Source organism: Stenella coeruleoalba (assembly GCF_951394435.1).
Source record: "Stenella coeruleoalba genome assembly, chromosome: 11".
In the NCBI taxonomy this organism is placed as follows: Eukaryota; Metazoa; Chordata; class Mammalia; order Artiodactyla; family Delphinidae; genus Stenella; species Stenella coeruleoalba.
In genome coordinates this window covers 42,052,947-42,064,502 of record NC_137157.1, presented here as the reverse complement: position 1 = coordinate 42,064,502, position 11,556 = coordinate 42,052,947, and the positions used below count along the sequence as shown (strand labels likewise).

General features: G+C 42.0%; 1 protein-coding gene across 1 annotated transcript; it reads left to right on the top strand.

Annotated features, from left to right (window-relative positions):
* The first annotated feature begins 9,291 nt into the window (after positions 1 to 9,291).
* On the top strand, positions 9,292 to 11,287 carry LOC307194547 (vesicle-associated membrane protein-associated protein A). Its single transcript, XM_079937718.1, has one exon. The coding sequence runs from the start codon at positions 9,542 to 9,544 to the stop codon at positions 10,289 to 10,291; it is 750 nt and encodes a 249-aa protein (XP_079793844.1). The 5' UTR covers positions 9,292 to 9,541; the 3' UTR covers positions 10,292 to 11,287.
* The last annotated feature ends 269 nt before the right edge of the window (positions 11,288 to 11,556 follow it).

Genomic DNA, 11,556 nt, shown 5'->3' with positions numbered 1-11,556 from the left:
TCCTCCTACCCCTTTGTAGCAGGTACTTTTCTTACCCTCAGTTCCCTCTCCCTGGAATAATACTTTCATTTTAGCCCACTGGATTCTGCTCTTGATATGTTAACGATAGCTTATGGAATTTAGAAATCATTTCCTCTCTTGACAAAGACTGTTTTTTAAGACTATTACTGCATTTCTGACAGCTCTGGAAGTCAAAAGCTGAATATTATTCCCCCTTCCTCTGCCTTCCTACTGCTACAATCCTCATCCTCCCCAAGGCAAGGAGACAGCTCTGGCAGAACAGAGGAGAGGCCATGTATAAAAATCGTAAGAGAGAAAAGTGGAAGTTATTATTATTTTTTTTTTTTTTTTGCGGTACCAAGGCCTCTCACTGTTGTGGCCTCTCCCGTTGTGGAGCACAGGCTCCGGACGCGCAGGCTCAGCGGCCATGGCTCACGGGCCCAGCCACTCCGCGGCATGTGGGATCTTCCCGGACCAGGGCATGAACCCGCGTCCCCTGCATCGGCAGGCGGGCTCTCAAACACTGCGCCACCAGGGAAGCCCAGAAGTTATTATTTTAATAAGAAAAAGCATGAAATCAATTCTTGTTATTTCCATGTCACACATTAATGGGCCTTTAGGTGTGAAAGACAAGGTCCAGGGTCAGTACTGTGGTGTGGGGGGGCGGGGATGAGATAAGGTCCAGCACGATAAAGTCAACATGCTTCTCTCTGGGATAAGGAGATGTTTCTAATTGAAAATGACTTCTGGACTCATCTGGAGAGAGAGAAAACGTAAAACGTGTGTAAGAGAGGAAATGAAAGGAAACTAGAGAGTCAGGACAATCCTCAATAAGTTGGCAGGAGCACTGGCCTGGGGGAGAGGGACGGCTGCCTGCTGGGCACTCCCTGTGGGAGTGGAGGCTCAAGACTGGAGGAATAGGGGTGTCAGATGTCTGACTTCCCATCCTATTGCTCTCCATTATCACCCTTGTGATAGTGTTACCTTAGAGAAGGTATAGCTATGGGCCTGTTTGGGAAAGAAGTAGACCCCAAAGGAATGGATCGTTGGTAATAAAGTGACCAGAAGCAATTGAGAAGAATCTGGGAGTCTGGGGTGAGAGCCGACAGGCTACAACTAGGACAGATATCTTCCCTACTTCCAACCCCAATCTGGGTACTTCCAAGTCTACATGAAGGGCTTGAGTTTTTTGGGTTAAATATGAGTGTGGTGGATTGAAAATGGCCACCTACTCTTTGTCACTCCCCACATTGAGAAATGGCATGTATTTCCCACAATCTCAAATTTGGTCTGGCCCTGTGACTGCTTTAACCAAGAGAATGTGGTGGTAGTGATGCTGTGCCCAACCGGACCTAAGTCTTAAAAAGCCTGGCAGCTTATGCTTTTCAGATGCTGGGTCATCGCATACCTACTGTAGAGGGGGAAAAAAATCTCTTTCCTTCTACCCTCCTACATTCTCTTTACCTCAGCAGGAAGCACCCTGTCTGATAAAAGACAGATTAACAGGAGAAAAACAAACAGAAGTTTATTAACATGTGTATCATGCGTACACATGAGAGCTCTCAGAGGTGAGTAACTCAGAAGGAGTGGTTAAAACCTGGGCTTATATGGTATCTTAGTAAAGAACAATAAATTTTGTAGAGAAGTGACAGGACAAAGGAAATAAAAGAGAGCTTGAGCGCTCCTGACTCTGACTTCTGCGCTTTCAGAACCACTTAGGGGGAAAAAAAATTAATGTTTGTACAAAAATGTCACAGAAAGACAAAGGGAAAGGGAGCATTTCAAAGAGGTGGGAAATGTGTGGCCATCTGGGTGGTCCAGTTGAAAGAGGAAAAACAAAGTTCTTGTCAAGTTGTGCTTTGGGAAGCTCTTGGAGAAACGGAAAGAAATGATGCGATCTCAGGCTCCTGCCTTGAGTGCCCCTCTCTTTATCCAGGGCTCTAATGTAGGTAATTGCTTTGTGTTTTCTACCCTTTCTTCTGAAGTTCCTAACTCAGCTTATGGCTTCTTCACTGTTGGTCAAAATTAAATCCAAAATAGCAACTCCCTTTGTCGTTTCTACATTAATGGGAAGATGAAATTCTAGGAAAATGTTTAACCATTTTCAAAAGACTTCTCATATATTACCCTCAAAAGAATTTCATCATCTTTATTTTACTTGCTAGAAAATCAAGGTTAATAGAGGTTAATTTATCAAATGTCACACATTTCTACAACTGAAATTAAATCTGCTCACCTTTATGGTCCGTTAAGTTAACTACCATGATGCTCTGACTTTGAAGGATTTGATGCATGGTTCTTAACTGAACCTGGGATCTAGCAATTCTTCTGGCTAGCTTGGCCAGCATTTGCTGTCTGATTCCAGAATACAACTTCTATTTCCTACTCCTTATGGAACTGTCTTTAGTATCCTCCCACAACTATATCATTTTTGCTTTCTCTCCACTTTTATCCTTATCCAAATGTTCTCCACTGTACTCCCACCTAACAGTTATGGGCTTCCACATATGTGGATATCATCTTGACATACTGCATTAATCTCTCTCCCTTCCATCCTAGCCTGTTTCCTTTGACAAATTATGCCCATTTATGGCCAAGTCTTCTTATGATGATTCTACTCAACTTTATGATACCTATTGGGTATATTTCCTATATTGAAGCCTCAGATTCACCGAGTTTTTGCCTCTGCTCTGCTGTCTCTCCCACTCCAGCCCCTTCAAATAAATCAGATTACCCACCAAGTCTGCCATGGCTTTGAGTAAAACCTTGATGGAATTCATCCTCACTGTGCTGATTGCCAGATCCATTGCCCTTATTATTTCCTAGTTCTTTGGGCCCTGGACCTAGTTCTTGTTTTCCTCCCAGCCCTGTTGGTTGGTGGCTTGCTGTTGCTCTCCCAATTTTATCTATGTCTATACTAATGAATGCTTTACTGAAACATCTGATAATGAGAATTGCCATAAAGTATGTATCTACTATGTGTCAGCCTCTGGGCTAAGTACTTTACATGGATTATTGCATTTACTCCTGTAGGGGAGGAAAAATAATTTTCTCTCTACTCTTCTAAGTTCTCTCCTTGGAACGCTGTAACAAGAGACAGATTAACAAAAGAAAAACAGAAGTTTATTAACATGTATACATCATGTATACATGGGAGATGCCCAAGAAAAAAATGAATAACTCTCAGAGGTGGTTTAGAATTCAGGCTTAAATATCGTCTTCAGCTAAAGACAAATGAGACAAGGGTATGGGAGAGGCCAGTTATAGGGAGGTGACCAGGAAAAGTGTAGTAAACAAAAGTAAGGTTTGTTATGCAGATTTAAATTGGTGCCTTCTCCATTGATGAGTTTCTTGTGATTTAGTCACCTTTCTCTTCTGGTACAGAGAAGGAGATAACCTTACAAATGGGGATTTCCTTATAGATGTAAATTTCCCTTACAAAAGGGTAACTTCTGTGTTTTCAGAGCTTCTCTTATGTCTGCTGTTTCTCAAGATAATCCTTATGCCAAAGAGGCATATTTTGGGGTGGCATATTCTGCCACCCTTTACTGCTCATGAGAAACCTACAGTGTATTTTTATTTCCTTCATTTTCCAGGAAGAAGAAACAGAAGCAGTAATCAGTGTTATGAAACATCCTTTACTGTAATTAAAACTCTGGTTCTTTACCTTTACTCTTTCGTTTGGTCTTCACTACAGTCCTGCAAGTTATCTAAGCATTTTCATCTCTACTTTTTCAGAGGAGGAACCTGAAGCTTAGGGAGATCAGGCACCCTACGAAGCAGGACTAGATTTATACCCAAGACTCCTCTCGAGCGATACTGGCCTGCTTGCTGCACCCACTTCAGGACTTTTGTCCTAGCTCTTCCCTCTGTGTGAACACTCTTCCCCCTTATCCATGTAGCACCCTCACCTCCTCCATGTATTTCACATGTTGAAAGGTCACTTTCTCAGTGAGGCCTTCTAACCCTCCTATTATAAGTACACCCCACTCACTGTTGTCTCTCACCCCTTCCTCACTTTCTTTTTCTCCATAGCACTTACACTTTCCAACATACCACATATTTTCATTGCTAAAATGCAAGTTCCAAGATGGCAGGACTGTCAGTTTTATTCACTAGTACATGCACTGTCTAGATAAATATGTGTTGAATGAATGGATGGATGAATAAATCTCTGTCTAATTCCAAATCTCATTCCCTTTCACCAATGTACTCAGATCCTTTGCAACCATCATAGCTTCTTTTTGCCTCTGGGATACTTTATAATGCTAAAGAATTCTTTACAAGAAATGCCTAAATTCAGTATCATCTAGGGAAAGCAAAAACAAGCCCATTCTATACTGAGCCAGGAAACTGTGCTAATAGCAGCCCTTGTTTTTATCCAAGAATATTTATTATGTATCTTCCTGTGTTTGACGCTCTGCTCTGTACTAGGAAGAAAAAATTAAACCTCAATGTTTATATCTGGCTTCATCTCTCCCTTCAATTGGCTGCTGACCGGGACAGCCAGCCCTGGTGCAGGGGAGCAAATGGAGGACATGCTGCACATACAATACAGACCTGAATCACAAGTAGTTAGCAGCCAGTATTTGCAGGACAGTCAGAAGAAAAGCCACAGGAATTTCATTAGGAGACAGAATGGGGTTTACAGAAATCATCCAAAGAGAACTTTTCCATCCAAAAATCTTTCTCAAGGGGATATCACCGAGAAACTGTTTATTTTATACACAGCTTCCTCTAAAAATTTATGATTTGGTTCCTGGACACAAACATTTGATGGATGAAGTACAATGACCATAAAGCTGGAAGAACAACTTTTGTCATCCCCTGTCTTTGAGAAGAAACCAGTTTTTATGATGCCATGCAGATCTCAAGCCTGATGCCAACTCTATTTTAAAACTCATTTCCTAATGACATGTGATGCTGGTATTGGGAAGATAGCCATCATTTAGCATTATTTAAGCACCACAAGGAAGCATGAAATTAGAGATTTTTAACTGCATCTACTCTGTTTATTACTTTTCTCTTCCATGCATATACTCCAAGTCTGTATATAACAAGACTATGTTATACAAACATTAAAAATGTAAACAACAGTAGTCAAAACAGTATGGTACTGGCACAAAACAGACACATAGATCAATGGAACAGAACAGAGAGCCCAGGAATAAATCCATGTGCCTATGGTCAATTAATCTATGACAACGAAGGCAAGAATATACGGTGCAGAAAAGACAGTCTCTACAACGAGTGGTGCTGGGAAAACTGGACAGCTACATGTAAAACAATGAAATTAGAACATTACCACACACCATATACAAAAATAAACTCAAATGGATTGAAGACCTAAATGTAAGACCTGAAACCATAAAACTCCTAGAAAAGAACACAGGCAGAATACTCTTTGACATAATCCATAGCAATATTTTTTTGGATTTGTCTCCTAAGGCAAAAGAAATAAAATTGTATTTTATTTATTTATTTTAAAAATTTATTTTTGGCTGCATTAGGTCTTTGTTGCTGCACATGGGCTTTCTCTAGTTGTGGCGAGCGGGGGCTACTCTTCCTTGCGGTGCGCGGGCTTCTCACTGTGGTGGCTTCTCTTGTTGCGGAGCACAGGCTCTAGGCGTGCAGGCTTCAGTAATTGTGGCACACGGGCTTAGTTGCTCTGTGTCATGTGGGATCTTCCCGGACCAGAGCTCGAACCTGTGTCCTGCATTGGCAGGCGGATTCTTAACCATTGCGCCACCAGGGAAGTCCCAAAATAAAATTTTAAAATAAACAAATGGGATCTAATTAAACTTAAAACCTTTGCATAGCAAAGGAAACCATCAACAAAAACGAAAAGACAACCTACAGAATGGGAGAAAATATTTGCAAATGATATGACAGATAAGGGGTTAATATTCAAAAACAGAAACAGCTCATACAACTCAATATTAAAAAAAACAAAAAACAAACAAACAACCCAGTCAAAAAATGGGCAGAAGATCTGATAGACATTTTTCCAAAGAAGACATACAGATGGCTAACAGGCACATGAAAAGATGTTCCACAGCACTAATTATTCGAGAATTGCAAATCAAAACAACAATGAAATATCACCTCACACCTGTCAGAATGGTTATCATCAAAAAGTTTGCAAATAACACATGTTGGTGAGGATATGGAGGAAAAGGAATCCTCCTACACTGTTGGTGGGAATGTAAATTGGTACGGCCACTATGGAAAACAGTATGGAGGTTCCTTAAAAAACGAAAAATAGAGTTACCATATGATCCTGCAATCCCACTCCTAAGTACCTATCAGGGGAAAAAATGAAAACACTAATTTGAAAAGCTACATGTACTCCAATGACCATAGCAGCACTATTTACAATAGGTAAGATATGGAATCAACCAAAATGCCCATCACAGACAAATGGCTAAACAAGATAAAGAAGATGCGATATACTGAAATTATGCCATTTGCAGAAACATAGATGGACCTACAGAATATTATGCTTAGTGAACTAAGTCAGACAAAGATAAATACTGTACAATATCACTTCTATGTGGAATCTTAAAAATGCTACAAATGAGTGTTTATGCAAAACAGGAACAGATTCACAGATATAGAAAATAAACTAGTGGTTACCAAAGGGGAGAGAGAAGGGAGGAGGGCAAATTAGGGGTATGGGATTAAGAGATACAAATTATCATGTATAAAACAGATAAGCAACAAGGATATATTGTATAGCGCAGGGAATTATAGCCATTATCTTGTAATAACTTTTAAAGAAGTATAATCTGTAAAAGTACTGAATCACTATGCTCGACACCTGAAACTGAGACAGGCTGGGACCTGGGACCCTTTGCTGCTGTGCTTGCACCTGGACAAACGTCTCTTCCAGCAACAAAATACAGAGAAACTATAAGGGACTAAAAATAACTGCCTGCATGCACAGTTGGGCAAATTACTAACAAGATACAAAAAGACCAAAAACCCAGCAAAAGCATGGCATCGGGAGTAAAAGCAGGATGCCGCACACGCACCCTGCACACAGCACCACCAAGCGGGTGGGCAGACCACCTAAGTCACCCTTCCAACCCGACCCCTGGACCCACCCCTACCCTCACCCCATATAAGGAACCAGCTTGCTGCCCCCTCAGCAGGAGAGGAACAAGGGAACCTGTTACTTGTTTTCACTCCCTCCTGCTGTAGCACCAGTCACAATAAAGCCTTGCCTGTATTTGTCTGGCCTCTTATCAATTTCTATTGATTAAGAAAGCCAAGAACCCTGGTCGGTAACGAAACTAGTATAATCTTGTAAATCCATTGTACTTCAGTGAACAAATGTAAACACATTAAAGTAACATAGACCCAGCTTGACTGCCAGCAAATCCAGCTACCACCACCAGAGCCACAAAGCCTTTTAGCTTAACACTAGTGCCATGAGATCAGTCATATGAAAAGTTAAATTATGCCAATTAACATCTTATATACATAATTCTAATATTAATTGTACTAGATTTTAAGCCTCTTAGAACAAGGATAATATTTTTCTCATTTTTGTGTCCTACATAGCACCTATTTCAATACTTGTTAAATATATCTTCTCCCTCCACTAGACTGTAGGCTTCATTAGAAAAGGGATTTTTGGGCTGCCCTGGTGGCACAGTGGTTGAGAGTCCGCCTGCCGATGCAGGGGACACAGGTTCGTGCCCTGGTCCGGGAAGATGCCACGTGCCGCGGAGCGGCTGGGCCCATGAGCCATGGCCGCTGAGCCTGCGCGTCTGGAGCCTGTGCTCCACAACAGGAGAGGCCACAGCGGTGAGACGCCTGCGTACCGCAAAAAAAAAAAAAAAAAAAAAAGAAAAGGGATTTTTTTTTTCTCTTATTTTAAACAGTGTACCCAGTTTCTAACATGTATTGGGCAAAAAATAACATTCAATACATTTTTTTTAGAAATTAAAAGAAAAAAAAAGAAAGAACATTGACTTGAATGAATCTGGGCTCGTAAAAATTAAACATTTGGGGCTTCCCTGGTAGCTCAGTGGTTAAGAATCTGCCTGCTAATGCAGGGGACACAGGTTCAAGCCCTGGTCCAGGAAGATCCCACATGCCGCAGAGCAACTAGGCCCGTGCACCACAACTACTGAGCCTGTGCTCCAGAGCCCACGAGCCACAACTACTGAGTCCACGTGCCACAACTACTGAATCCCGCGCACCTAGAGCCCGTGCTCCGCAACAAGAGAAGCCACCACAACGAGAAGCCCGTGCACCGCAACGAAGAGTAGCCCCTGCTCGCTACTACTAGAGGGAGCCCGCGTGCAGCAACAAAGACCCAACACAGCCAAAAAACAAACAAATAAAAAAGAAAAAAAATTAAACATTTGGGTTCTTGTGATTTATCAGTAAAATAAATCATAAACAAAAATTTGTGGATTCAGATACTTTATAAAAAGGTACTGACAGGTCTAAAGATAAAATTTTGAATCAGCTTTTGGAGGGGAGGGTGGTTTGGGGCAAGGCATTTATGTATTCCCAGCTTCATTTATTTATTTTTTGAAATATTTATTTATTTGGTTGTGCTGGGTCTTAGTTGTGGCAGGTGGGCTCCTTAGTTGCGGCTCACGGGCTCCTTAGTTGTGGCTCACCTGGCTCCTTAGTTGTGGCACGTGGGCTCCTTAGTTGTGGCATGAGAACTCTTAGTTGTGGCATGCAAACTCTTAGTTGTGGCATGCATGTGGGATCTAGTTCGCTGACCAGGGATTGAACCCAGGCCCCCTGCAGTGGGAGCGTGGAGTCTTAACCACTGCGCCACCAGAGAAGTCCACTGAGCTTTATTTTCCCTACTCCATCCTGATGAATCTTAGAAGAAAACAAAGACTGGGTTAGAAGATCATCTCTACAGTCTCTTCCAGCTCCAAATTCCTGTGGTTACGATTTGTATAACCCAAAAGGATGTAGGTGTATAAGCAGATGCTGCCTTATTAACTGGAAGGGTCAAATGACTTTTTATGAAAATAAACCATAAACAAAGCCAGCTCCAAGATGGCCTCCCACAGTCCATCTCCTGATATTCACACGCTGTGTAGTCACCAGTCAGATCTTACTACAGTTGGTCTATTTGATCATTAGCATACAGCAGAAGTAACTGTCATTTTCTAGATTAGGTTATAAAAATAAAAGGTGAGAAATTGAAGCCTTGTGCCAACAGCAATGTGAATGCATCTGGAAGTGGATTCTCCTCAAAGCCTCAGTCAAGCTTTCAGAAGATGGCAGCTTGACTGCAACTTCAAGAGCCAGAACCATTTGGCTAAGCTGTTCTTGGGTTCTGAACCCTTAGAAATTATATGAGAGTTGTGAGACCCGGAGCTGCGGACGGGCGGGCGGCCCAGCGAGCCGGCGACAGAGCGGCGGGCGTGGGGTTCGGGAGCCGAGCGCTGGCCCCGCGTCAAGTCGGGCCGAGCCGCGCCGCAGCCGCCGCCGCCGCCGCCGCCCCCCGCCCGCAGCCAGCGACCCGCCTCGGGCGCGCCCCCGCTCTGCGCTGTCTCCGATGGCGTCCGCCTCCGGGGCCATGGCGAAGCATGAGCAGATCCTGGTCCTCGACCCGCCCACAGACCTCAAGTTTAAAGGCCCCTTCACAGATGTAGTCACTACAAATCTTAAGTTGCGAAATCCATCGGATAGAAAGGTGTGTTTCAAAGTGAAGACTACGGCACCTCGTCGATACTGTGTGAGGCCCAACAGTGGAATTATTGACCCAGGGTTGACTGTGACTGTTTCAGTAATGCTGCAGCCTTTTGACTATGACCCCAATGAGAAGAGTAAACACAAGTTTATGGTACAGACCATCTTTGCTCCACCAAACATTTCAGATATGGAAGCCGTGTGGAAAGAGGCAAAACCCGATGAATTGATGGATTCTAAATTGAGATGTGTATTTGAAATGCCCAATGAAAATGATAAATTGAACGACATTGAACCCAGCAAAGCCGTTCCCCTGAACGCTGCGAAGCAGGACGGGCCCGTGCCAAAGCCACACAGTGTTTCCCTCAATGATACTGAGACGAGGAAGCTCATGGAAGAGTGCAAGAGGCTCCAGGGAGAGATGATGAAGCTATCGGAAGAAAACCGACACCTGAGAGATGAAGGCTTAAGGCTCAGAAAGGTAGCACATTCGGATAAACCTGGATCCACCTCAGCTGCATCGTTCAGAGATAATGTCACCAGTCCTCTTCCTTCACTTCTTGTTGTAATTGCAGCCATTTTCATTGGATTCTTTCTAGGGAAATTCATCTTGTAGAGTGAAGCATGCAGAGTGCTATTTCTTTTTTTTTCTCTTGACCAGAAAAAGATTTGTTTACCTACCATCTCACTGGTAGTGTGGCCCACAGTGACCATTCTTTGTGTGTACAGCGTCATATAGGCCTCGCCTGTAACAGTCTCACGGTTAGAAACACAGTAAGAGCAGAGTGTTGGGCTCCCGGACAGCGTGAACGTCACCAGACCATCCCTAGCAGGTGTCATTGCACATTCAGTCCTTTATGAAATTCATAAATAAAGAATTGTTCTTTCTTTGTGGTTTTAATAAGAGTTCAAGAATTGTTCAGAGTCTTGTAAATGTTATTTTAATAATCCCTTTAAATTTTATCTGTTGCTGTTACCTCTTGAAATATGATTTATTTAGATTGCTAATCCCACTCATTCAGGAAATGCCAAGAGGTATTCTGTGGGGAAATGGTGCCTCTTACAGTGTAAATTTTCTCCTTTACCTTTGCTAATATCATGGCAGAATTTTTCTTATCCCTTGTGAGGCAGTTGTTGACTGAGTTTTTCATCCTTCCAACCCTGTCCCATGGTATTTAACACAAAAATAATAAAACTGTTAACAGATTCTTGCTCGAAAAAAAAAAAAAAAAAAAGAAATTATATGAGATAATGTAAATATTTCTGTTGTCTTAAGTTGCTAAATTTTGGGGTAATCTATTATGCAGCGATAGATATTTAACACACTTTTTCATCCCAAACTTCTCCCCCTGTCCTGGGGCACATGACTATACTAAGTCCACCATTCCTGGAAACTATGCAATTTGTTTGGCGTCATACACTTCATAAGAAAGATATAAGTTAGCGCAAGCATTTTCTTAGCCACCTGGTTTTAAAACTCAGCTACACTCAAGCCACAACTTAAAAAGAAAAAGAAAAAAAGCTACATTATTGCATGTAGCTGTGGTTTCATTATGATTTCCATCTCTTCTGTTTCAAGATCACACCTTGCCTTTGCCAAAAATGCCCTTCTTTCATGGCTGTCCAATTGCTGCATTACTCCCTGTCATGCTTTCTTGTTTGGTCTTCCTATGAACCAACTGATTACTTTAACAGAAACACATTTCAGAGTGCTTGTTTCTCTTTCAGTACTCCTCCAAGTCATATATTTGCTTTTTATTCTATGACAAAATGACCTTAAAGAACTTTGAAGACTGTTTTTATGTCTAAGAAATTTTAAAAATTAATATGTGTGAAATTCAACTGCTTTGTGCATTCAAATTCCCATCTTAGGAGGTAATG

What these genes read in the sequence shown, in the direction of transcription:
- LOC307194547 (XM_079937718.1), top strand. Translation starts at nt 9,542, where the DNA reads ATGGCGTCCGCCTCCGGGGCCATGGCGAAGCATGAGCAGATCCTGGTC.